A 26,792-nucleotide genomic window follows, 5' to 3' on the forward strand; every position below is an offset into this window, starting at 1 on the left:
TGTTATCACAGATACCAATCTGTTTATATTTTATCCTCCCCAAACCCTACTGAAACCTTAATGTATAACTTATGTTCATGAATGGATAAACATAGAATAGTAATGTCCTTACCTTGGTCTTTCTGTTCAGAACTTGTAGCTGGAATGAGTAACAATGTCCAAAATGCTGAATTTGTTATTTTGATGAATTAAAATGTGAAATAATTTCATATTCTGTTGTGGGCAACAGTTAAGTTTGACTTGGTCAGAGGACCACAAGAAGGTTTTAAACACAATTGTTTTAATTCTATAGGTTCTTTCTAATCCAGATGAGTTCTGTGTTTTATAGGGTTTACAGATTGAGTTTTAACTCAATTATTTGGTGCTCACCAATTTCAAAAAATGTAATAGAAAATGCTTTTGGAAGAAAGATTTTATGATCTTAAACATCTACTAAAATGGAACTTAATAGTGTGTTAATTAATAGGTTAATTCAGTAACTTTCAATGTGCACAGCTTTGTGTAAGACATTTTTGCATATGGATAATTTATACACCTTCCCTGAAAATTTACAACTCAAAGGTAAAATAACACAAAAAGTGATAAAACCCGGGTAAAATGTGATGAGCGCTCTGAAAGAGCCACAGGTGTGTGGTTATGTTGGAGGAGAGAAGACTTGATAGAAAAAAGGAAAATGAGGGTAATTGGGAAGGATCTTGTGCTAAGAGAAAATCATGGGAAACCTGGAAAGTTTAGAGCATGGTAGTCAGCAGGACCTGTAGTTGGAATTGTTCTTCCTATTGCAGTTCTCTGAAGCAAGCTGGACTTCATCCAGAACATTCTACTCTAAAACCTAAATTCAGATGAATTCATGAGGATTATTCAGAGGGACAGACCGAGAGAAAGTTCCAAGAGGGAAAACTTTCAGGGGAAAGTTCAGGGGAAGACAAGGTCTAACTAAAGGAAAGCAGTTACAAGGAAGATGAAAGAGTAAAGTCAGACTGAGACAGAAAAGGTACCCAGTGTAAAAATGAAACAAGCCAAGTAAGAGGAAGAAAGGGGAAACAAGAAGTGGGACGTAAAAGAGGACAGAGGAAGAGTTATCTTTCCTGGCCTCTTGCAATATCTTTCTGTAATACCCTTGCATATCTCAGGTTACTTCATTTTACTGTTTTATTTGGTTTCCTTTACAAACTAAGAATTTGTTGAATGTAACTTTTAAGTTATTGTATTGGTCCTTCCTAAAAAAAAAAATTCTGCTTTGTACCTAATGGTTTAAATGCATCTACCAACTAGTCTATGCAAGTCACTAGGGATCCAAAAAATTGGATTACAATATGCAACATACAAGGAATTTATTCAAGGGTTGGAGAGGATGCTCAGAAACTAGAAATTTTTTGGGGGGGTGGAGTGCTGTGCCCAAGGCATATGGAAGTTCCTAGGCCAGAGATTGAATCCAACCAGTAGCTGTGACCTATGCCACAGCTGTGGCAATGCCAGATCCTTAGCCCATGGTGCCACAGTGGGAACACCAAGAAAAACTGGATTTTTAGACATCACTTGGGGTGAGGGGGAATATAAAATGTACAACAATAATGGAAAAGAGTTTGGCAGTTTCTTACAAAACTGAATATACAACTACCATTTGACCCAGGAATTTCATTCATGGGCATTTATTCCAGAGAAATGAAATTTTATATTCATACAGAGGACTGTACATGAATGTCCATAACAGCTTTATTTGAAAGACAAAAACTTAAATCATTCCAGATATCCTTCAACAGGTGACTAGTTAAACAAATGGCATATCTATTCCAAGGGATGTTACTCAACAACAAAAAGGAACAAACTATTGATAAACACAGCAACTCAGATGAACCCCTCAGATAATTGTCCCAAGTGGCAAACAAACAAACAAACAAAAAACCAAAAGGTCTCATGCTCTATGATTCTACTTACACATTTTTGAAATGACAGAAATTTGGATTTGTTAGTATCAGAGGTTAGGGATTAGGTAGGAAAGAGGTGATTAAGGTGGGAGGTGGGTATAGATATAAAAGGGCAACATAAGGGATTTTTTTGGTGATGGAACTGTGCAGTATCTTGACTGTGATGGTGGATATATAAACAAATACATGTGATAAAATTGTATACATGGGGTAAAATTGTGTAACTGTACAAACATGCATGGATGAGTGCAAGTAAAATTGGGGAAACATGAAAAATATAAGTGGGTTGTATTGATGTCAGTACCCTGATTGTGGCATTTTGTGCTGTACTTTATACTTTAGTATGTGGTAATATACTAAACTATACATACTATAGTTTTACAGAGTGTTACACTGGAGGAAAATTGGTCTGTTGCTCTCTGTCTGTCCTTCCATCAATACCAAAACCAGACATGGCCCTGTGGGCTCCTGGGTACAAGAGCCTTTCCATGTCCCCCATTTCTTGTTCTTAGGAAATGTGCCTCGTTCAGCCACCATGACCTTCCCTCAGGTTCCAGACAGTTGCTGATTAGGGAAGGGAGGGGATGCGAAGACAGGGGAGGAAGAGTCTAGGACAGCTTGGAGTCTTTCCTTGTCTTTCTCCCTGGCTTGATTGCACCCCTGAATACAATCGCCTGAAAGCTAAAAATTAGGAACCCTGAGCACAGCTGCCTGTGGGTTAAAAAATATTAGCATATGATGTTTTTCAGGAACTTTTCTAGTTTGTTTTAATCTCTGATCAATATGCCCTTTTTGCAAGTATTGTTATTCTAAGCAATAACCCAAAAGACCACCATCATGATCATCTCGTGACTCCAGCTTCGATGCCTAAAATTCCCGGAAAGAAAGAACAATGTATCTTTCCCTCCAACCCTGATTCTTACCCAGAAACCCATTTTTCTCCTTTTAACTATGAAACTTCCTGCAATCCTTCCCAAGGCGGGGTGGGGTGGGGTGGGGGGCACAGTCTTTAGGTCATTAGTCTGCTCTGACCCTCCTTTGCCTGGCAAAGCAGTAAAGCTATTTTTTTCTCCTTTACCCCAAACTCTGTCTCTGCATTTCAATTCAGCATTGGCAGACAGATGCCAGATTCTGGCAACAAATTTTTGGGCTTCCCTGGGATCTGCCTATGGGCAGGTAGCCCCACAGGGCTCTTGGCTTGATTGGATGCTCTGAGGTTTCTCTCCACTCCAGTCTCCCCTCGGTTCGTGGAGAATTGTAGGACTCTTTCAGGGCCAGATCACTGAGAGTTTCCTGCCACAGGGTCGGGTTCCAAGCAGTTCCAACTGGCCATCTAGGAAGTTGGAACTCCAGGGTGGAAAAGTGGTGGGAAGGCAAGGACCACCCCAACAGCTGCCGAGGTCCCATTGTCCTTGGGGGAGCTCCTTCCTTTCCCTCCTCTTCTGCCGACATAAACTTCCCACTTCAAGAAAACTTTTTGGGAAGGAGAAAAGTAGCATCTGGGATGTCGTCACACCTCTGCCAGTATCTGGGTACATCCCCTGGCATGCACTCAGAGACCCCTTAGACCTTGTCTGTTTGGGGAACCTTTGGTTCCCATTTGGGGATCTTCCTTTTAGGGGGATCCCATCTGTAATTGCTGCTTGGACTAAGGTCCTGGGTTTAGTAGGACTTGGAAGCCATTCTGGAGAATCTTTGGTTCCCATTTGGGGATTTCCTTTTGGGTGATCCCATTTGTAATTTTGTGGCTTTCTCTTGGCTGGTGAGGATTCTGATTTCACTTTCATTTTTGCGCGCGAGTATTTAATTACATTTGATGGTACCCTAGAAAAGATTTTGACAGAGATTCTAGCATAGGCCTCAGTTTTGTGAGTTAAAGAAAAACAAAGCCAATCCGGGAAACATCTCTAAAATTGTATCAGGCAATACTCTGGGGAAGATCGCAGACAACTAGATGACTTTTGTCAATGAACCAATGACTGAGATACCTTGGCTTGTTTAATTGGAAGAGACTGAGGGGTCTGGGCTGGGTGTTTAGATAAGAAGCTGATCTGATGCCTTTCCTCAATTTGGCTACCTTAGTGGAATTTGGCGGAATAAAGGTGAAAATATTACATGAGAGCATTGCTCCAAAGAAAAGGGACAAGACTCCTCCTGGCCAGTTACGGTTTTCTCAGGTGACTGAGAAATTTAACGGGGGTAGTGGAGGCTGAGTCCTCACACCATTCAGTAGTCCCATAGGGAAACCTACTCATTAATTAAAACCTGCTCAACTGGGGACGTGAATAAGAATCAGCCATTCAGCGATCTGAGCACCCTAGATATTTCCTAGATGCCACTGGGACACTCCAGACACGTAAGAGAGAGCTGAAGCAACTCTGGGATAAAACCTGGAGGAATTAAGCTCTCAAGCTTACCCCGACCACTCAGGGTGCTTGAGGACCTGCTCACCCACAGATGGACCAGACCCAGCAGCCGCAACCAGGACCCTTCGGTCCCTGGTCTCCTCCTGGCCAGAGTGCCCTGACCTGGTAAGGTAAAAGAGACTTTGTTGACCTTTTCCCCTTACCTTCTTCCCTCAAGCTAGCCCCTTTTCCTCCCTTTGAAACCTTTGAAGTCCCAAGATACTTCTGTTGACTCTTTGCATGTATAATTTTTTTTAAAAAAGCAAGCTTGAGAAAATATCTTTTCAGAATTCTGACCTTGAGGGAGTAAGTCTCCTAGAAAGGAGAACTTGCTTTTCTCTCCCTGTGCCTCGAGACCTGAGTTCTCGGGAACACTTATCTCATCTAGACCATCTCTAATTCCTGAGACCAAAGGAAAAAAAAATGGGGAAGAAGTCTTTTCAGAACTTCCTTTTAAACTAGTGAGTTTTATTTGCAGTATCTGCCTCATGACTAAGCTTAGAAAATGAAGCTATGAGATCTCTGTATCTGTCTGAGTTTATATGTGCATCATCTATATCTTTGGGATGCTATTATCAAAAATTAAATGTAAATAAGCTCTACTTAATTGGCTTAAAGGAAATTAAGCACATATATAAATTCTCAAAATATGAAAGGGAACTGATTGGCCAGAATTAATTTTATGTTCATGTGAACTGGGAAATATTCAGTACTAAATTAATATATTGTGTTATAATTAAAGTTGTTGATCTAATATAGACATGTCAGTAGAGTTATCAATATTAAGTATAAAATTTGGACCTAGGTTTAATAGAAGTCAAATGAGACACTGAGATGTCAGTTACTAAACAGAGATACTAAAGGTATTGAGGACTATTAATATGTTCAGTGCCACCATGTGATGTTCCCTATTAAAAAAACACACATTTTTAGAAATTATAAAAGACAGTCCCCTGGTTGCTTTAGAAAAGTAGAGTGTGTGTGCTTTTGGTAAAGAAAGAATGAGGAATGGAATTACATTTTATTAAGGGAAGAGAAAGACGGCATCTTTAGCTTGTTGCTCTGAATGTAAAAATAAGGAGCAGAAATAAAATATGGGTTACGAAAGTGATGCAAGGTGTGTGGGAAGTGGACGCTTTGAAAATAATTCTGTGCATGGTCGGGACTAAGTTTAGAATAAATTTAATTGAGTAAATAAATTTTAAAAGTAAGCTGGTGCAAAGCTTGAATTTGGCTTTTCTCCCTCTGCCAAGAAAACAAAGAATGCCAGTTTTGACAACAGATTATGTAAAGTCCTTTGCCTTTAGGTGATCTGTGTTTTCTTTTGAGATCTAGTAACTTTGGGAAAAGTATTAGCCACAATGAACTGTAATTCTCTCTGTCCAAATTTTTTAATGAACTTCCTGTCAAATTCTAATTAAAGTTTTTTTTTTTTTTAACTTCAGCTAACTTTGGGATGGTTCAGAGGGCCCCGAGGTATCCCAGAGTTAAATTAACTAGGAAAATATGTAGAGAGCATTATCAAATGAGTGATAAGCATCTCCAGCTTATACAGTATGATGTCTTCTCAACAATAACCAAGTTTCTTTGTCAATTGCATTGTAATCAGATCTTTAATGTGCCTTCTTGAGTCTTTTGTCATTATAGGCAGCTAATGGGTTTACTCTGATGCCTTAGCAAAAATGCTTTCTCTTCAAGGAGGTCTATAGAAAGGACTTTTTGAAAAATATGAATTCCTAATTTTGAAACCATAATGCTGAACTAGGTCCCTGAACTGGACTGGTCTATAGAGAGGACTGCTGACAAAATCATACTTATATGGAGGAAAAACCATACTAGGATGAGATGATAACATCAGGAGTAGACAGCTGGCTCAAGATGCTGGTCCTGACTTGTATGATGCTTTATAATGTTTTCTTGACTTCTTGAACTTTTGCATATGAATCAAATGTTTTTCCATCAGGAGCATGATCCAATGCTAAGCTTAAAAATCAATCCACTTGTTGGGTTGGTGACCAGTTACCTTTGTCTAGTACTTCTAGGTTGCTTTGGTGGGTTTCTCCTCTCGAAGGCTCTGAATGAATAACCTTTAAGAAATTTATTTTATTACTTAGTGGAATTTTTCACCATGCCAATTAATAATACCTGCTCTGACCCTGACCTTAAATATGAATTTTCTTTTAAGGTCACTCAAGCTCAGAACAATGCGCTAAGTCTAACTCAAAAACTGTAAGCATAATATACGGCACAGGAGTTTCTGTCATGGCTCAGTGGTTAACGAATCTGCCTAGGAACCATGAGGTTGCAGGTTCGATCCCTGGCCTTGCTCAGTGGGTTAAGGACCCGGTGTTGTTGTGAGTAGACACGGCTTGGATCTGGCGTTGCTGTGGCTGTGGTGTAGGCCGGCGGCTACAGCTCCGATTAGACCCCTAGCCTGGGAACCTCCATATGCTGCAGGAGTGGCCCAAGCAATGGCAAAAAGACAAAAAACAAACAAACAAACATAATATACGGCACAGATGAACTTTTCCACAGAAGGGAAAATCATAGACTTGGAGAATGGGCTTGTGGTTGCCAAGGGGGAGCGGGTCGGATGGATTGGGAGCTTGGGGTTAATAGATGCAGACTGTTGCCTTTGGAGCGGATTAGCAATGAGATCCTGCCATGTAGCACTGGAAACTATGTCTAGTCACTTATGATGGAGCATGATAATGTGAGAAAAAAGAATGTATACATGTATGTGTAACTGGATCACCATACCGTACAGTAGAAAAAAAAATAATGTATTAGGGGAATAAAATTAAATAGAAGATAAAAAAAGAAACACATGGATTGGAAACCCAACTAAATGTACTCAGGCCAGGCTTCTGACTTTGTTGGGGGTATTTCTGTTTCAATCTCCTCTTCCTCATCTGTAGATTGGGCATAACAATATGATCTTTACATAAAGATTTATTTTAAAATGGAGTAAATAAACTCATTGTACCTTCCAAAAAAAAAAAAAGAAATAAAGAATGTGTACATGCATGTGTAACTGGGTCATCATGCTGTACAGTAGAAAAAATATGTATTGGAGAAATAACAATTAATTACAATTAAGACTAAAAAATATATATGTGTATATATATATATATATATATATATATATATATATATAGTAGCAACTAGAAAACAAAGAACAACAACAACAAAAACCCTGTAATATCATGTTTATTAGAAGGGAACCTCCCACACTTATGAAATGGATTTAGTGGTTAATACCACACTCTGGGCATTTAAGTTTAAAGGCTCTTCTATGTTGAGAACAATTAAATCATTCTAACAATGATCAGCCCAAGTAACATTAGGAAAATATGCTGGGTGCCTTATGAACAGTGCTTACATATTATTACCCTTGAAGATCATGGCTGATGTAGAACAGGCTGGGTCAGACCACTGGAGATTCACTGGGTTGCACCAAATGGTACTCAGTGAATTTATAGTACTAATTTATGACCTTGGCTTCCAGTAGAATGAATAGGAAGATGTACTCTAGAACTCCCTCAGAGTCAAGGTCATATACATAACAGCTTAAAGATGACACCAATCAATCTACCATTGGTTAGAGCCCAATGAGTTAAGAAATCTGTATTCCAATAGTATGACAACTTAGCAGCTATTTTTGCACTGTCAGTGGGATTGGAGCCTGTCATCGGCCACATCAAAGCCTTAAGGAATTTCACCCAACAGATTTTAAATGATAGTAACCAGGCTATTAGCCTACTGAATTCTGAGATCCTATGCTGCTTTAGAGCCTATGCTGCTTTAAGTGACCCACTCCCTAGTCTTGACAACATATTCTAAAACTGTTTTGGAGTAGGAAGCTATTGGCTTAAATATTTATTTATAACTCTATTAGCTATATTGCTTGTATTTTAACTGTCTTATAAGATTATTGTTCCTTATTTTACCAAATGAGTGACTGGGCCTCCAAGAAAAATAATTATGACTAGGTGACTTGAAGCAGTTAACCAAATATATAGTTCTTTACTGTAATAGTATAACTCTAGATATGGGAAGATGCAACAAGAGGGAGTATTTTCCTGGACCATAATGACCAGAAAGACAAGTGGTCGAGAGACTTTTGGCTACTGTAATAAGGCTAGTCCAGTAATAGTACATTGAGTGGCCTATCAGTGAAATCTTTGCCATACCTGGAAATGAGCATTCCTAGCACCTTGGAATGAAATGGTCATGAAATGCCTCCTAAAACTATCGTCCAATTTACGTCAATGACGGAAGCCTGTGAACTGGAGATTGGCACTTGCCATCTGCATAAATTGAGTCATGAGCCATTACAGCTGCTGACTTTCAATACCCCTGAAAGATCTCAGGGCTGAAATCAGAAGTGAGGCACTCTGTGTTCTGGGAAAACTGGCAGAACAGGTCTTCAGATAGTTAAATATTTTCAGGAGAATATTTTATGAGCCCAGTTCTTGCATCTCCTCATATAGAAAAGCACTAAAATCTTTAACAATGATATCTGCCTTGGCCTTTGAGGAAAACACTATTAAAAATGGAGTAGCTATGGGTCAGACAAGGCTTTGTATTGCTGAGAACTTTCTGAGCTGTGTCAGACTTGAATGCCACCACACATTCTTGAAACAATGTCTGCTGGCAGCCAGTAGTTGCAACCTTCTGGCTTCAAGGAATCTTGTAACTACTAAATCGAAATTACTTTAGATCAGACATTATGGGAAAAAGGAAATATGTAATGATCAGTTGCTCTTGTTGTATATGTGTTAGTACCATATCAGAAATTAAAAAACCTTTTTAGACAAAGGTAGACAACTGGCTACCTAGCTACAAGTCTCACCAAAGTGACAGTTCCAGACGTAGGTTTGGGCTAATTCTCCTGAATTCTCAGGGAATGAGATCTCTTTTGTTTATTGAAGTTCCAGTTGTCACTCCTTCTACTTTTAGCAGGGTCTGTGGCACTAGAATGTTCAAGGGATTGAGATCCTAATCATATAAGACTCAGATCCAGGACTTGGAGCTGAGGAATATTTCTGATGGGGTGTCCATTCCCCAGATTGAGGCAGGACTATGCCCCATTTCAGCAGGAATTAGCAAGAGTGATCATCACCCATTCCCTGGAAGACTTGGGGAAACATAAAACAGAGGTGAGGATTTAAAACTAAGCACCCCCATACCTAGTTTCTTTGCTGAGTTTATGATTAACATGTCTACCCAAAACAGTTATTTCCTTTCTTGCCCAACACCTGTTCTTCTCAAGATTGAGGAGTATCAGAGAAGAGGAGGAGGGGGAATGAAACCGGACATGGCCCTGTGGGCTCCTGGGTACAAGAGCCTTTCCATGTCCCCCATTTCTTGTTCTTAGGAAATGTGCCTCGTTCAGCCACCATGACCTTCCCTCAGTTCCTAGGGACAGGTTCCGACAGTTGCTGATTAGGGAAGGGAGGGGATGCGAAGACAGGGGAGGAAGAGTCTAGGACAGCTTGGAGTCTTTCCTTGTCTTTCTCCCTGGCTTGATTGCACCCCTGAATACAATCGCCTGAAAGCTAAAAATTAGGAACCCTGAGCACAGCTGCCTGTGGGTTAAAAAATATTAGCATATGATGTTTTTCAGGAACTTTTCTAGTTTGTTTTAATCTCTGATCAATATGCCCTTTTTGCAAGTATTGTTATTCTAAGCAATAACCCAAAAGACCACCATCATGATCATCTCGTGACTCCAGCTTCGATGCCTAAAATTCCCGGAAAGAAAGAACAATGTATCTTTCCCTCCAACCCTGATTCTTACCCAGAAACCCATTTTTCTCCTTTTAACTATGAAACTTCCTGCAATTCTTCCCAACGGGTTGGGGGGAGGGGCACAGTCTTTAGGTCATTAGTCTGCTCTGACCCTCCTTTGCCTGGCAAAGCAGTAAAGCTATTTTTTTTCTCCTTTACCCCAAACTCTGTCTCTGCATTTCAGTTTAGTACTTTCAGGCAGAGGCCAGATTCCAGCAATAATACCACACCGTCTTAATTACTGCAGCTCTATAGCAAACCTTAATATAAGATAGAGTTAGTCCTCCTACCTTATTTTTCTTTGTCAAGATTGTTTTAGCTATTCTAGGGCTTGTGCATTTTTATATAAATTTTCTAGCAAACTTATATAATCTATAATAAATCTTGCTATGATTTTGATAGGAATAACATTAAGTCTAAAGGTCATTTGGGTGAAAACTAATTAATGTCTTTATTATATCAAATCTTAACTGTGTCTTTATATTTTTTAAGATTTTTGATTTTTTATCATCATTTTGTAATTTTTAGTATATTGATTGTATACCTATTTTGTTAAATATGTACCTGAATATTTCATTTTCTTTGGAGTGTCTTAAATAGTACTGTGCTTTTAATTTCAATTTCTGCATTTTCATTGCTTATAAGAAAAATGAGACTGCTTTTTGTTTTTGATTAGTCTTTATCATGCTGCCTTGCTGAATGCATTTATTCTGAAGGTTTTTTTGGTAGATTCATTAGGATTTTCTATGTAGACCTCCCTGTCGTCTCTAAATAGAGACATTTTTTTCTTCCTTTCCAATCTGTTTTTTTTTTCTTTTTTTTTTTTACATAATTGCAGTAGTTAGGGCTTCCTCTGTTATGATGAGTTGGAGTACTTGCCTTGTTTCCCTTCATAGGGGGAAAACATTCAGTCTGTGATCATAAAGAATTATATTAGCTAAAATTTTTTTGTAAATGATGTTTATCAAGTTGAGAATCTTCTTCTGCATTCCTAACTTGGTGAGAGTTTTTATCATGAATGGATGTTCGTTTAACATAATCATTATACCTCTCTTTTTGTCTGTGGTTTATATGTAAAATCACTGCATCCCCAAAATAATTTTAGGAAGTTTATAGCATAGATACACATATAACATAATGTAACATGACAAAACACAAAACAACAAAACATGAAAGCATTAGGAAAATCAGCAGAAGGAAAATAAATGAAGTCATTCAGAAAGTTCATGTTTCTGAACACTTACTAGAATTTCATGATGAGTTTGATTCTAGTTTTTATATTCAAAGGCTAGCATTGGTTTCATTAAGACATTTCAACCTCTTTAGAGCAAGGACTCTGGTTTATTCGTACTGTTAGTTCCTGGCCTAGCTCAGTAGATAAACATCTACAAATAATAGTATAATTATCTTCCTTCTAGTTCATTCATTAATTGCATTCCTATCCATTTACATCTACCTAAGGAGATTCAGGTTTCAACTTGTACTCAAGTGAAAATGTTTATATCAAATACATCATCCTTTACACCTTTTATAGTAATCCTTTTTTTTTTTTTTTTTGGTCTTTTTAGGGCTGCATCAGTGGCACATGGAAGTTCCCAGGCTAGGGGTCAAATTGGAGCTGCAACTGCTGGCCCACACCACAGCCACAGCAACACTGAATATGAGCTGCAGTCAAGACCTGTACCACAGCTCATGGAAATACCAGATCCCCAATCCACTGAACAAGGCCAGGGATCAAACCTGAGTCCCCATGGATACTAGTCAAGCTCACTAACCGCTGAGCCATGACAGGAACTCCCCTTTTATAGTAATTTCGATTTGTTTCCCTCTTAAAGCATCTCTGTACAAATCTCTCTGTATGTCTTTATTAGTAATATAGTTTATGGATGGAAAAGTAGATAAAAGAATGACCCCAGAGCCTTTTCAGACTGAAAATTGAACATGTTTATGTGTTTGATTTCCTTCAACAAGTTCACAAAATTGGTATCATGTCAAATACTTTTCTAGCTACTGAATTTTTTTCCTTGCTGCACAGATCCCCTTTGAGAGAAAGAGAGGAGTTATAAATAAATCTAGTTCTTTCAGAGTTCCCATTGCAGCTCAGTGGATTAAGAACCCAACTTAGTTTCCGTGAGGATGCAAGTCGGATCCCTGGCCTTGCTCAGTTGGTTAAGGATCTATTGTTGCCACAGCTATGGCGTAGGTTGCAGATGCAGCTTGGATCCTGTATTCCTGTGGCTGTGATGCAGGCCTGCAGCTGCAGCTCCAATTTGAACGTTAGCCTGGGAACTTCCATGTACTATAGATGTGGCTGTAAAAAGAAAAAATTTTTAAAAAAATCCAATTCTTTCTTTCTTTAAAATAGCTGACCAACTTACTCTCTTCAACTTTCTTGAATACTCTCAATTGGGATTCTGGATGAACAATAGTATTGTTACAGCTTCTAAAAAATTGTATATCAGGTATCCAAGGAGGAAAATAACTTACCCAGTCACCACAAAATATTACTGCTAATGAGAGTCTGAGTATAGAAAATACCTATTACTATTGTAGTTTCTAAGATTCTGTGCTTCAGAGTCACAGAAACCTGCCTCTGAATCATGTTCTACCAAAGGTCAGATTTATAACCTTAGGGAAGTTCCTTGGCTTCTCTAAGCCTCTATATTTTCTGTTGTAACATGGTACAGAATTGTTTCTGTGGCACTGGGTCACTTGATGATTAAGTGAAATCATCCACATAAAGCACTAGTACCATGTCTGGCCCATACCAAGCATGCTATAAATACAGGATTAGCTGTTATTACTTCTAGAATCATTTACGATTTTCACACAGCTCAGGCATATAGAAGTTTTAAAAATGCTTTTTATAAATTTTGAGCTCCCTGCAAACTGTCCTGGCTCTGATCTTTGTGTCCATTGAAGGCACTGGGTCTAAAAACTGATGTTTGGACATCAGTGAAGTCACCTGGATGGGATCTGTATTAAAATTGTGAACATTAAGTGTATCTTGTTTGTTAAATCCCTGAGGAAATACTGCCTATGTTAATGTTCAAAAGATGTTATCCTGCCTATTCTTTATTTTCCCTTTTCATTCAGAGAGTATTATGCCAATAAGGTAGTGAAGTGGGAACACTGGGGCCCAAAAATAGGATAAAGTCATGTTACATTCATTTGCCTATTCTCAGAGTGTTGTAGATGTTCATATTCCTCACAAAGATTAACATCCTGACATGTTGGAAGCCTGGAGATTAATGCTGATAAAAGCCTAAAACAATTGAAAATTGTTTTTATAGCCTGATCAGACCAAATGAATGTGAATCCCATTGGAATATATAGTTATATCTTCCTGAACATAGACAGTGGTATTTCTTCTAAAATTAAAAAAAAAAAATGAAAGCAGGAACAAAACAATTCTTTCAGTTATTAGCAAAGGAATATTTTATATTAAACCATTTCTACCAAGAGATTGTTCTGTTGAAGATGAACAATTTACATATAAATTGATTGCATTGGAAAATAACTCAAAGAAAATTTCTGAGCTTTTTCATATCAGAAATTCTGCCTTCATACTGTTTCTTGCTTGACAAATGAGGTGCTGTCATTGCTGTTTCAGGAAAGGAGTGTACCCAGGATGAAAGCACAGCGGCTGCCATCTTCACTATTCAGATGGATGACTATTTGGGCGGCAAACCAGTGCAAAATAGAGAACTTCAAGGCTATGAATCTACGGATTTTGTTGGCTACTTCAAAGGAGGTCTAAAATACAAGGCAAGCAGTTCTCTCAAATTGTTTTGTGACCCCCCCTTCTCTTCTTTTCCATCCACACCTCATGTCTTCATAGAATCAAAGTTTACTGAGGGCATAGTTTTTTGTTTTGTTTTGTTTGTTGTTTTAATCACTCATACATCCCTGGTACTCTTTTAGACACATACTAGATGCTCAAATGTTTGTGAAATATCTGATATAATGTGTGAAATAGTCTAACTTAATTTCATTTGATAGGCTAATTTTCAATAAAGTTAATATGGGCAACTTGGGCATTAACAGTTTTTGTTTTTGTTATTCTAAAGAATTGCTTAATCTGCTTCAAGTAACCCACAACTTGGCTATTTCAGTTGTTCTGGAATATAATAATATAGTATTTATAACAGTTATAACTTCAGTTAATGCAAAGAACTATACATACATTTCCCAAATAGTATGGTTTGACCTTAGAAATGATATAGATGAAACCATTGAGTTGAACATATGTGTGGTTCAACCTCACAGACTTGTGCACATACACTGCCACACACACACATGTTTTTGTGTTTTGGCCTGAAACATTAACCAACAAATGGCTTTATTTTTTTTTCTTTTAAAAAAATTTTTTATTACTCAATGAATTTTATTACATTTATAGTTGTACAATCATCATCACAACCAAATTTTATAGCATTTCCATCCCAAACCCCCAGTGCATCCCCCCAGCCCCCAAACTGTCTCATTTGGAAACCACATGTTTTTCAAGGTCTGTGAGTCAGTATCTGTTCTGCAAAGAAGTTCATTGTGTCCTTTTTTTAGATTCCACATGTAAGTGATATAGCATGTGATGTTGGTATTTCACTGTTTGACTGATTTCACTTAGCATGATAATTTCTAGGTCCATCTATGATGCTGCCAATATTGTTATTTCTTTCCTTTTTTTGGCTGAGTAATATTCCATTGTGCATATGTACCACATCTTCATCTACTTCTCTGTTGATGGACATTTAGGTTGTTTCCATGTCTTGGCTATTGTAAATAGTGCTGCAATGAACATTGGCATACATGTATCTTTTTGAGTCATGGTTTTCTCTGGATACATGCCCAGGAGTGGGATTGCTGGGAAAATGGCTTTATTTATTTTATTTTTTTTTTTGTCTTTTTGCCTTTTCTAGGGCCACTCTTGAGGCATATGGAGATTCCCAGGCTAGGAGTCTAATCAGAGCTGTAGCCACTGGCCTATGCCAGAGCCACAGCAACGAGGGATCCAAGCCGCATCTGCAACCTACACCACAGCTCACAGCAATGCCGGATCCTTAACCCACTGAGCAAGGCCAGGGATTGAACCTGCAACCTCCTGGTGCCTAGTTGGATTCATTAACCACTGTGCCACGACAGGAACTCCAGCTTTATTTTTGATTCAAACAAATAAATAAACATAGTCCCAAATAGTTAAATAGTTTTATACCTTTAAGGCAACCTTCAGTAAAGGATTGCTTTTTCTAGAATTCTTTCAGTGACCCTTGCAGACTGGCCATCCTTCACCATTCCCTCTTCCCCCAAGAGTGTTCAATTAAAGTGAAGGAATAACTTCCCCAGACAACAGTCTTTTTCAAAACCAAACGTGCTCTAGCAGGTGTTCTACAGACCCTCCCACACATCTCCAGCACACTAGCCTAGTGAAGATCTAAAACCTCAGAACTAAACTAGTTCTGAATATATACTAAATATGCCTGCTATGATGCCAGAGTCTATTTTCTACTTTTTCCTGATCCAAGCCTTAGTCGAATATTTTTTGATGCCATTGAGATCAGGACAAAAACCTTAAAAGTTCTCTTTCTTTCTTAAAATCATATGTCAAATGATCCTGAGACACCCTGCATGCCAGTGAACCCAAGGTTTTGTATAAGCTGGGGTTTGTAGTCACTGAAAGTGTGTATGTACCATCATCTTATTTATGAGCCCATTTCTGCTGCAAGTGGCTTGTTTGCCTCAGGGCAATTACATGAGCTTTCTGTGCTCAGTTAGCTCAAATGGGCAATGGGTTTCACAACAGCTTTCTTGTACAGGTATTGTAAGGATTAAGGATTAAATTAAATAATAAAAATACCCTTGTTATAATACATATGCAACCACTGGGGATTTAATCCTTCTGGCTATTAGCAGGACTTCTGAGATCAAACTTCTGGATACATATTTAAAAGTGGACATGATAAAAGTAATTTTACAGTTATTGGATAATTATTTTCCAATTATCAACATCAAAACCACAACAAATCAGCCTTTTTTAGAAATGGAGGCCAAATTTATTAGCAAAAAATAAATTCATTTACTATCTTCTTAGTGACATTGAACAGATAACAATGTATGCAGTTGCAACAATGCTTGTTAGGAAATGTGGAGGCACAGATAGTTTACCATCCAGAATAGCAAAGACTATAATGTTACATAGTTAATGTCATGCTTAAAGGAAAGAGCTCTGTGCAAGGTGCAATTTGTACCACTATCATCCTATTAAATAAACTGAAGTTTAGAGAAACTGTGTTAACTTGCCAAGCTCTCATAGCTGGTATGTGAATAGGTGACTGTTTGACTCCCTCCAGTGCCTAAGCTGGTAATCATGATGCTATGATGCTTTCAACATAAATAAATGGTTCAAATACAAGGATAAATTTTTTATTTAGGATTATTCTGTGAAAAGGATATTGTGTCTATATGAAATGGGCAAAACTTAACAAAGTGTGCAGTTACCAAGTCAACAACAGCCACATTTAGTAGCCATATGTAATATAAAGATGCAGCTAGGAAACAGACTCTCATCCCATGTCACTTAATCGACTTGAGGGTTTTTTCTCTGTGAGGTTTTTATAGGGAGTTGGGGAGGGGTTATAGAGGACTAATTACTTACTACTACTTTTTCATATTAACTCTCTGGTTAAGCATTTTCCCAAGCTGAACAAGACCCACCCCCAGCCATAATTTTATTTTATTTTTTTATTTTTTTTTTGTCTTTTATCTTTTTTGTTGTTGTTGTTGTTGTTGCTATTTCTTGGGCCGATCCCGCAGCATATGGAGGTTCCCAGGCTAGGGGTTGAATCGGAGCTGTAGCCACCGGTCTACGCCAGAGCCACAGCAACGCGGGATCCGAGCCGCGTCTGCAACCTACACCACAGCTCATGGCAACGGCCGGATCATTAACCCACTGAGCAAGGCCAGGGACCGAACCCGCAACCTCATGGTTCCTAGTCGGATTCGTTAACCACTGCGCCACGACGGGAACTCCCGCCAGCCATAATTTTAAATAGCAACAGTCAGACATCTGACAGACATCTGCCTGTCAGGCAGTAAAACTGCATTTATGGCCTCCTTGCTTTAGAGGATCATTCACCTTGCTTCCATTCTGTAGAATAGGTAGAAAGAGGCAGGGAGTTCCTAGAGCTCATTCGAACAGTATTAACAGAAGAACTATTTACTGTCTGATACAGACATATATGAAACAAAAGTTTTTCTTTTGTGCAATTTTGGCAGCAAATATTAAAGATAAAATTAATTTTTAAAATACTGTTAAATGTTCACAGACTGTATAGCACTCTAATGGTTCACCATATGAAATTATCTTAAATGTTATATATGTATTTTTTTTATTACAGTGTCTTTATATTGTTTTTTTTTATCCTATCACAGTGTACTTATTTTAAAAAATTAAAATGGCCAAGCATAGTACTATGGAGATGAAAATCTTGAATTTATTTTAACTGTATAATAGTTTGTGCAGTCAAGAAAAATGGCAATGTTTGTATGCCGAGACTAACTCAGCAGGTGAGGGCTGAAGAACGGGTGCTGTGGAGCTTAAGAAAAAAGTTAATGTAAAACAAGACATGGAGACATTTGTCTTAATTAAAGGTGGGAACTGGGAGGCTCAGGGTCTCAGGGACCAAGGGGGTCGCCTCAAGAAACCACACTGCTTTTATTGTGCTCTTTAGGATTACATCAAGTGAGGAGGGGGCTATAAGTGCAGGATATAGTTTTTTTAAATTATTCTAAATGTTCTTTTATTATTTTAAAAGTCCTATAGCTGGTAGATGGTCAAGCTTTTATTCTGACCTTGAGGCAGTTAACAATCATTAGCATTGAGGAAGCTTGGCCTCAACTATCTATGCATAGCATCTAGAGACTCATCACTGTGCTTCCGCAGATGACATGCCTATCTGTGGCAACCCTGCCTGCCTAGGTTTGCACCGGTTCTCCTTGCTGATGCATATTCTGCTAACAACCGCTCATAAACTACTTGGGACTTGAAGTTCCTCTTTCTCTTATTCTTAAGAGGACATATCATGCTGTGATGCTGTGCAAATGGCATGCCCATTTGCACAAGTCCAGCATGGCTAGACCAACGCATTATGTCCTCATTCAGCTGACAATATGAATAATTTATGCCTTTAGGTCTTTGTCCTTAAGCTTAAGTCATTTACCAGCACTGCAACTGTTTTTCAAGCAGAGATATGGGGTAAAGTAAAGCAGAACAAAATGGAGTTTTCAGCATAGAAAATAGAAGCCAAAGGCTAAGAAAATATTGTAGAAACATGTCTCCCGACATTTGTAAAATTATGAACTGGGAAATGGTTATGTATTTCTAAAAACTTGTGCTTATAATTGTTCTGAAGTCAATATCTAGTCTGTACTAATAAAACCATTTTATTCACGAGGGCCTTTTCTCACAGAAGGTGAGAAATCTGAAGTCAATGGAAATTTAAAGAATGTACCAAGGATTACATAAGCAGCTTAACTTCTTTCTTTGGATTTACCATATATGTTTATGCAATAAATTTAAAAGTTGGATTACTTTATAGGTTTCTTATACTGGTAATTTTCTTTGCATGTTTTCATTTGTTTACACCGTACTTTTATTCTGCACATTATCTCATAGTTAATTGTGGAAGTAAATAAAGATTGTTGTCCATAACCTTTAATTAGGGGAAATAATAAAAAAGGTAAAAGCTAATATTAAATGATGCAAGAAAATGTGCTTGATACTGTTGAACATTTTTCTTCAGCATTTCTTAATTTGGTGTGGCTGTATCTTGATTTTTGTTTTGCTTGTTTTGGGATGTGCAACCAGATTTAGAGTATAAATACTTAAGCCTGGCATATTTTGTGAATTATTTTTACCTAAATAAATAAATAGGTGAGATGATTTTTTTCAGTGTAGAAACAAGGACTTTGGAGTTCCCATTGTGGTGCAGTGGAAACAAATGCAACTAGGAGCCAAGAGGTTGGGGGTTTGATCCTTGGCCTCAGTGGGTTAAAGATCCGGTGTTGCCGTGAGCTGTGGTGTATGTAGGTCACAGACGCGGCTCAGATCTGGCGTTGGTGTGGCTGTGGTGTAGCCTGGTGGCTACACCTCCAATTGGACTCAGCCTGGGAACCTCCATATGCCATGGGTGTGGCCCTAAAAAGACAAACAAAAAAAAAAAAAGAAAAGGAAAAGAAAACAAAAAAAAGAAAAAGAAACAAGGACCTTAGTTAGGAGCAGCCCTTTCCTGTCCAGCACTCGGCACTCAGCTTCCATCTCTGAGGCCGTGAAGGTGGAATTTTAGGCTGCCTGGTTCTCTGGACCCTCCTCCTCTGTACTAGTGACCTCTGACTCTCCTTTAGCTTCCTGCCACCTTTTTTATGAAATCCTTATCTGCCCTCTCTTTTAATGGTTCAAGAATCATTAGTTCCCACAGGACAAGAGCTACAATTTCCTATTGTTTATGTAGCGGGTTTTACACACTGAAGTTTTTCAGTGAATATTTGCAATATTAAATTGAATGATTAAAGTAGGAAGGACCAAGAGCCTAAAACAGCAAAACAAAAACCTGTTGATTTGCCAGAAATTCTGGCATTTGCATTTAATTTTCCACATGCCCTTAGGTGGCTATTTTACCTTGGCACAGTGGGCTCTTTGGCACCAACACCTATAGTTTTATAAGCTGCTGTGTCTAGTTCAAAGCCTCATCTGTTTTGTTTTGTTTTCTGTTTTCCTCCCACTGATCAGGCTGGAGGTGTGGCATCTGGATTCAACCATGTTCTCACAAACGACTTGAGCGCCCAGAGGCTCCTGCACGTGAAGGGTCGGAGGGTGGTCAGGGCCACGGAAGTTCCCCTAAGCTGGGACAGTTTCAACAAGGGTGACTGTTTCATCATTGACCTTGGCTCTGTAAGTTTTACACACATGGCAACCTTTGAAGGAAAGTAAACTCTCATCAAATCAAACCATATGTCTTTGTCATGGAGGATAATCACTTTTCATGCGCCCTAGAAAGAGGTCATGCTTATGTGAGATGCAATCATATCATATGACTAACTGGCAAGTATTTAAATGACACATAAAACAGGACTTCACAGTTTTTATTCTCTTTGATAGGTTTAGAATGGATGAGTGATTTAGTTCTTCCTTCCATAGAACAGAAATTGAATGATTTTTAATATTATTTCCCCTTCTCACCGAACAGAGCTTCCTCTAATTATTTTTATCCTTAAATGCATGTGGGAAAACATTACTTGAGGGGGAAATTGATTCCTCCGGGAAGCAAAGATTCAAGAATTTATTTATTTATTTATTTATTTATTTATTTATTTTTGTCTTCTTAGGGCCGCACCTGTGGCATCTGGAGGTTCCCAGCCTAGGGGTCGAATTGGAGCTGTGGCTGTTGGCTTATGCCACAGCCACACCACACTAGATCCGAGCCATGTTTGTGACCTACACCACAGCTCACGGCAACCCTGCATCCTTAACCCACTGAGCCAGGCCAGGCCAGGGATCGAACCTGTATCCTCATGGATACTAGTCAGATTCGTTTCCAGTGAGCCATGATGGGAACTCCAGATTTAAGAATTTATAATGGATATAGGATGAATCTAAACAGCCTGCCTGGAAAGTTTTGGTAAAATATTTTTACAAATATTAATATATCTCTCATGTCCACACATAATTCTATTTCATACTTTTTACTTCTCTCTTAGTTATTATAAGAAAAGGAGCAGGTAAAAATACGAGGTGTCTTAATGGGATGGGCAATATCTGACTTATGTTTTCTTCCAGGAAAAGAAGCCACTCTAATGTGTCAGGTGTACTTATTATTATCATGATGAAGAAGTATTATTGTCAGGTCTTATGCTAGACTCCAGTAGGTAGGATTTAAGTTGTGTTTTTGAAACTATTTAAAGTTTTAAAAGTAGAAACAAAGGGTATTCCCTACCACTGAAAGCCCACGTGCAGAGGCAGAGAATGCAAGAAAGCACAGAATACGTTTATAATGTCCTTTTTCTTCTTGGCATCATAATTCTTAGCACAGCACATACATCAGCATTCTGATATCATCCCTAACATTTCTGCGTCAAGCATTGTACAGGGACTTAATCTGACTTGCATTGCTTCAGTTAGCATGAGGCCTTGGACTGGTTATGGAACTTGCCCAAGGTTGTGCAGCCAGAAATGGTGAAGCCAGGGTTAGACCCTGCATGTGTCTGATTCCCTCCTGAGCATTTATTTTACTACCTCTCCTTGGGCAGTGTTTTGGAGAAAAGCATCAGATAGAGGCCAAAAGAATTTATTTCATATGTGCAGAGAGGGGACATTGAAGATTTTGAAAATGGAGCTCTACAAAGTTCTATTTGAGCAATATTAATTTGGCAAGAGCAGAGAGTAAATACACTAAGGTTATAAATGGTTTGGAAAATGACCCGAGCTGTAAACTTCAGTGGGTTCTCTAAGTTGGAGTACACCTCTAGTTTTAACCCTGCTAATGTATAATCTGACTGTCTTGGATTATACCAGTTTGGGTGCACAGTCAAGGTCATGGTATCAATGCCGAAAGTACACTTCCTAGTGTCACACTTAGACATCTGCACCCCAAATGGCAGTAATCTTGCACTGTATCGCAGAGAGTGAATTTCATGGAAATCTCCTTTTTGACCTTAAATGCTAGCCTGTTCTCCTAACTGGGCTTAAGTCCTGACCTTCAAATGTGGGCAGAAAAAAATACTACTCTTGCCCTCCATTTCCCTGAAACCACAACCACCGCTTATACAAATAGACGATCAGGTGTGTTAAGTCACACAGTTCCAAAAGCAGTTATGGCACTCAGAGCCCCTCAAAGCCTCTGCAAAATAATCATCTCTCTTGGCTACTTAGCTTTTATAGCCCTTTATCCATTTATAATTTATAAAGTAGTCTATATATATAATGTGGTATTGTTCATGGAAAAGGGGGACCTCAGTTTTCACCCAAGTGTAGTGTGATCTCAGGTTCTAATCTATAGAAGTCAGGTATTTGATTTGGTGAGCTCTGGGCCCCCTACACAGGAGAGACATTTCCCACTGATAAATGTAATGCATCACTGCTATTACTTGAAAACATTTCTTTTGTCCAAAAAATGTTTTATTTGTAATGCAACTACTCGACAAATGTAATAATCTCTTTAATTGTTGCAAGTAGTATCAAATTGAGCTTTCCAACTATCTATTCTTTGATCTTGAGAAAGTCATTAACCTCTGAGTCTTAACTTCCTTGTTCTTTTTGTTTTGTTTTGTTTTGTTTTTCATCTAGAATCTGGTTTCTTTGATTCTACTGACCTTATCTGGCTATGATTCAGTCTGGTCTGACACACAGTCACATCTGTGAGTGGCAGTTACTATTCCTCCCAGTTTCACAAGAAGAAAAAAAACCTGAGAAGATGTGAGCAAGTCACCTGTATGAATGCAGGTCGAGTGGTGACTTGGGATAAGACCTGGGTTTCTCTGTTACGCATTCAGATCTTTTTCATTACATTAAGTGAACTTGGCAGTATAGAAGGTGATGTGGCTCTTTAACAGGGTATCTTGCAGTACTTTCAGGATCTGGTGAATTCAGAATTGAGTATTCCTAATGTGGCTTAGTGAAAGCAATATTATTAATGAAATTATTATTTTGTTCAACAAGTATTGAGTTTCCACAACGGGCCAGATAGTTGAAGGCTTTGATAGACTGATTGTAGTTTTAGTAAAACAGGCTCTCTTCTGATAGGTAGTATCTGCCCATAGGCGTATGACTCACAAATCCAGGCTCTTATAATAGGAGCAGAGTCTTTATAAGGTTAAAGGATATTTATACGTTTAATGGTAAATTTTCTTTATTTTGTGTGGTCCATTTTCTTTAATGATTTTCCAGTTATCTCCTGCTCTCATGCCTGATTAGAGACATTTGGAATGATTTTATTGCAGAGACACTTGAAGCTGATCATCTCTTATGTTGTGAAAGTGTGTCACACTCCAGAAGGGCTCCCCTGGTAGGAATCAAACCCTGGTCCTAAGTACATTAGAACAAATGCTCACATGGTCTTTGCTCATGTTACTAACCTTTAACCTGTTGGTATGTTGCCAAAAGTTTCTAAATGTTGCTAAGATCTTGCAAATGCCTTGGGGACTTTATTTTTGGGGTGTGTCACAGTAAACAAAGAAGAATAGAATCAAACATGTCTCTATCATAATATTTTAATAGCAGTTATTGAGTTAATTATTTCATGATCACTTGCTGTTTTCGTGGGCACAAAGGGAAGCCAAGTGCTGTTTCTTCAAGTTTGTTTCTTTACTCAAGTATGACAAAGGTAGGTTAAGCATCTAGAGCTGTCACCCCGCTAAAGCCAGCTGGCCACCACTAAGGTTGTGGATGTAGCTTAAATGCTGTGTCTTGGCTGTGTTTGAGGGAAGTGAGCTTTTTTTTTTTTTTTTTTTTTGAGAAACCATCACTCTTATTAAAATGATGTGCCATGTACCTTAGAGACATTTGCCGTGATAGGATTTTAGGACACAGTGAATACTCCCTAGATGTGACAGTGTCACCTCTTCAACCTAAAGCAAGACATTGTAAGATTATTCATTTAATCACTCTGAGAGTTAAGAAAATCATCAACATTTTAGAAGATGATTTGGATAATTTATCTTCATTTATTTATTTATTCATTTGTCTTTTTGCCTTTTTTAGGGTTGCTCCTGTGGCATATGGAGGTTCCCAGGCAAGGCGTCTAATTGGAGCTGTAGCCACTGGCCTACGCCAGAACCACAGCAATGCCAGATCCAAGCCGTGTCTGCAGCCTACACCACAGCTCATGGCAACGCTGGATCCTTAACCCACTGAACCCACAACCTCATGGTTCCTAGTCGGATTCGATAACCACTGAGCCATGATGGGAACTCCTTGGATAATTTATCTTTAGTGTTGTTTTCAGAAAATAGTCTAGGACATGACTAGATTTCACAACTTGGAACTTCCTGAATCTTTGGAAGAATGCTTAGAGCTGTATGTTTTCATGATGGTGAATTTGTAAATCATTACTTTCCCACTCTTCTTAAAGATATGAGATATATATAGAAATTAACTAATACAGTTGCATCTAAATATATTTCAAAAAAACCTCAATAACTCCAGAATGTGAATAATAATGAAAAAAAAAGTCCATATTCTCAAATTTTGGGATCAGGAGAGAATTCTTTTAGAAATACATGTCAGAGCCAGCCAGTATTGGAGAATTGGGTTTCATAGGAGTAGGACTCTGTGGTGAATTATTAATCATGATGTTCTGCATATTCTGTTTCCCTCTTAACTTGTTTGGGCAGTTATGCAGAATTGCCCAACTGCCCTTGCTATTTATAGTCTGTCATGCCCTCCCTCATACGCAGTCATGCTGCTTTGAAAAAACAGCCTACACTTCCTCATTGACCAGTTGGTCTTCTACCCACATCTTCTAACCTTTACTCCCATCATTTCTTTGACATTGTTCTTATGAGCATCGATGCCAGTGGACACTTTTTGATCATTTTCCTTTTAATTCCTATTCCTGCAGTTGACACCTGCTTAAAATTGACTCCCTTCCACTTCAGTCTCACTCTTTCTCTGGCTTTCTCTTTCTCCTGTCAAGTCACACTTTCTCATTCTTCTTCACATGGTCTGCCAACCACTGAAGTGTTTTTTTAAGGATTCTGCTTTGGATCATTACCTTCTCTCTCTCTATTCTTCCTGAGGTATTGTTGACCAACCCTGTAGGCTCTAAGCTCCTAAATATACCTCTATTCTTCTCTTCTCCATCACCACTGATCTACTCTACCTCACATAAAATTCCTTCCTTTCTGGTCACCAAGTCTTCAGCGACCATCCACACCCACTGCATCCATCTGTCATTCTCAGTCAGAAATGTTTTTAAAAACACATATACATGTCATTGAAAGGTATTGAGGTGTCTTGGCTTTAAGCAACAACAAAATAGAGTATAAATAAACATTTGTTTATCCCAAAACCTTAAAAAGTCATGTTTTAGAGTTTAAAGATTAAAAAGGGTTGATTCCTACAAATATCGCACAAGTCATTAGCATTTTTAGCAGTGCTTGGAGAGTCTCCAGCCTAGAGAGGTATCTGAATGAGCTTCTATCTTTGGTTAACTAGATCTAAGGGAAAACTAAGCACAGGAATAATAAAGCCAATAGAAGCAAAGGAGAGGAAGAAGTCTGTTGTCCTCCATACCACCCTGCTTTAATAAACGTTTAGATGTACTTAGAAGAGGACAAAAGAGTAGCAAGTCCATGCTGAATTCTTTGCATGTGTTATGTACGAGTCACCATCACCTGGCTCTTTGGGGTGCTCCTTCAAACTCAGCTTCTGAAAAATGACCTCCCTTCAATTGTTGACCCTTGTTTTGTTTCTGCTCATATTTCCTGTCCCAAAATGAGGTTAGGCTGCACTTTTGATGTTTGGCTTGTTAGCTCTGACCATGTAGCTTAAAGTAAATTTTAGAAACTTCTGGTTTGCCCCCAGTGTGGTTGTTTCTATGAATATCACTCACTTGCTTTTATTTCTTTTTAGTGGTAGTCCGAACTAATTGCCAGTAACAGATTGTCTTTACGCCTTTATTTCTTCCTTTTCCAATTATCCGGAGTGATTTTGTTTTCCTTTAATAGTTTGTATACTAAGAGTTAATTACGGTTTCACAAACTTCTACTAAAGGTTGTTCATGGGCAATGTGTACATCAATAAATTTCCACCAAAATTTAAGTGAACTTCATTCTGAATTGAATGGATATTTCCATATTTACAGGGAGTTTTTATGTGTTTTTTCCCCAAAGAAATATAATGTTTAGTGTTGTTAAATTCCTTAAGATCTTAGAGGGTAAAATAGTTGCCTCTGAAACCATGTTTAATTTACAATTTTCAGTGTCAAGTACACTTAAATCAGATTTACAAAACTTTTTTCATCTAAATTCCATTAAAGTATGATACATAAAATAATTTAAATTGTAAAGAAAATTTTCTTCTGTTATAATAGTACATGTCAACCTGTTCCATCAATTTAGACCTTTTTTCGCTCTGTGCATAATTTCTTTTTTTTCAGCCCATGCCCTCTAAAGAAAAGGTTAAGTTGAATTAATTATAGGAGAGTTTTTCCAGTGTGGGGCCAATTGAGTACAAAGTTTCTTTGTACCCAGGGTGGTGAAGTCGTCTTAACCAACCACCTCTGAATACAGTAAGTGTTGGGCTAGAACAGTTTATTAATAGTACTACACACATTCATCTCATCACTGTAGACCTCTGTTAAAATAAGATGTCTTAAACATACCACCTAGACGTGGTGGAATATAAATGCCTCAAATCCAATGAATTGTCCAAATTCTGTTTAACATTTTAAAGTGTGTTTTCATGGGCTAGTGCTATAATTGAACAAATTATATTTGTATAAAAAATTAGCATTGAATGAAAAGGGTTTTTTAACTTTTTAAGCAGTTCTGGCTTTTAACAATTTAAAATTAAAGTCTCTATTATATTTCATTTCATGTCTGAGTTAACCATTGAAAATGGAATCTAGTAAATAAAATAATACATCACTTATAGTAGCACAAAATAAGGTGAAAA

At 38.1% G+C, this 26,792-nt stretch overlaps 1 protein-coding gene across 2 annotated transcripts in view; it reads left to right on the forward strand.

The window, feature by feature from the left end:
* SCIN (scinderin) overlaps positions 1–26,792 on the forward strand; it is an 83,122-nt gene that overhangs the window by 1,935 nt on the left and 54,395 nt on the right. For both annotated transcript variants that reach the window (XM_047753118.1, XM_047753117.1), the window contains exons 2-3: positions 13,740–13,894; positions 19,911–20,072. In XM_047753118.1, coding sequence (XP_047609074.1) covers positions 13,740–13,894; positions 19,911–20,072 — 317 coding nt within the window. The remainder of the gene's footprint in view (positions 1–13,739; positions 13,895–19,910; positions 20,073–26,792) is intronic.

This window comes from Phacochoerus africanus, chromosome 11 (genome assembly GCF_016906955.1).
Source record: "Phacochoerus africanus isolate WHEZ1 chromosome 11, ROS_Pafr_v1, whole genome shotgun sequence".
Taxonomy (NCBI): Eukaryota; Metazoa; Chordata; class Mammalia; order Artiodactyla; family Suidae; genus Phacochoerus; species Phacochoerus africanus.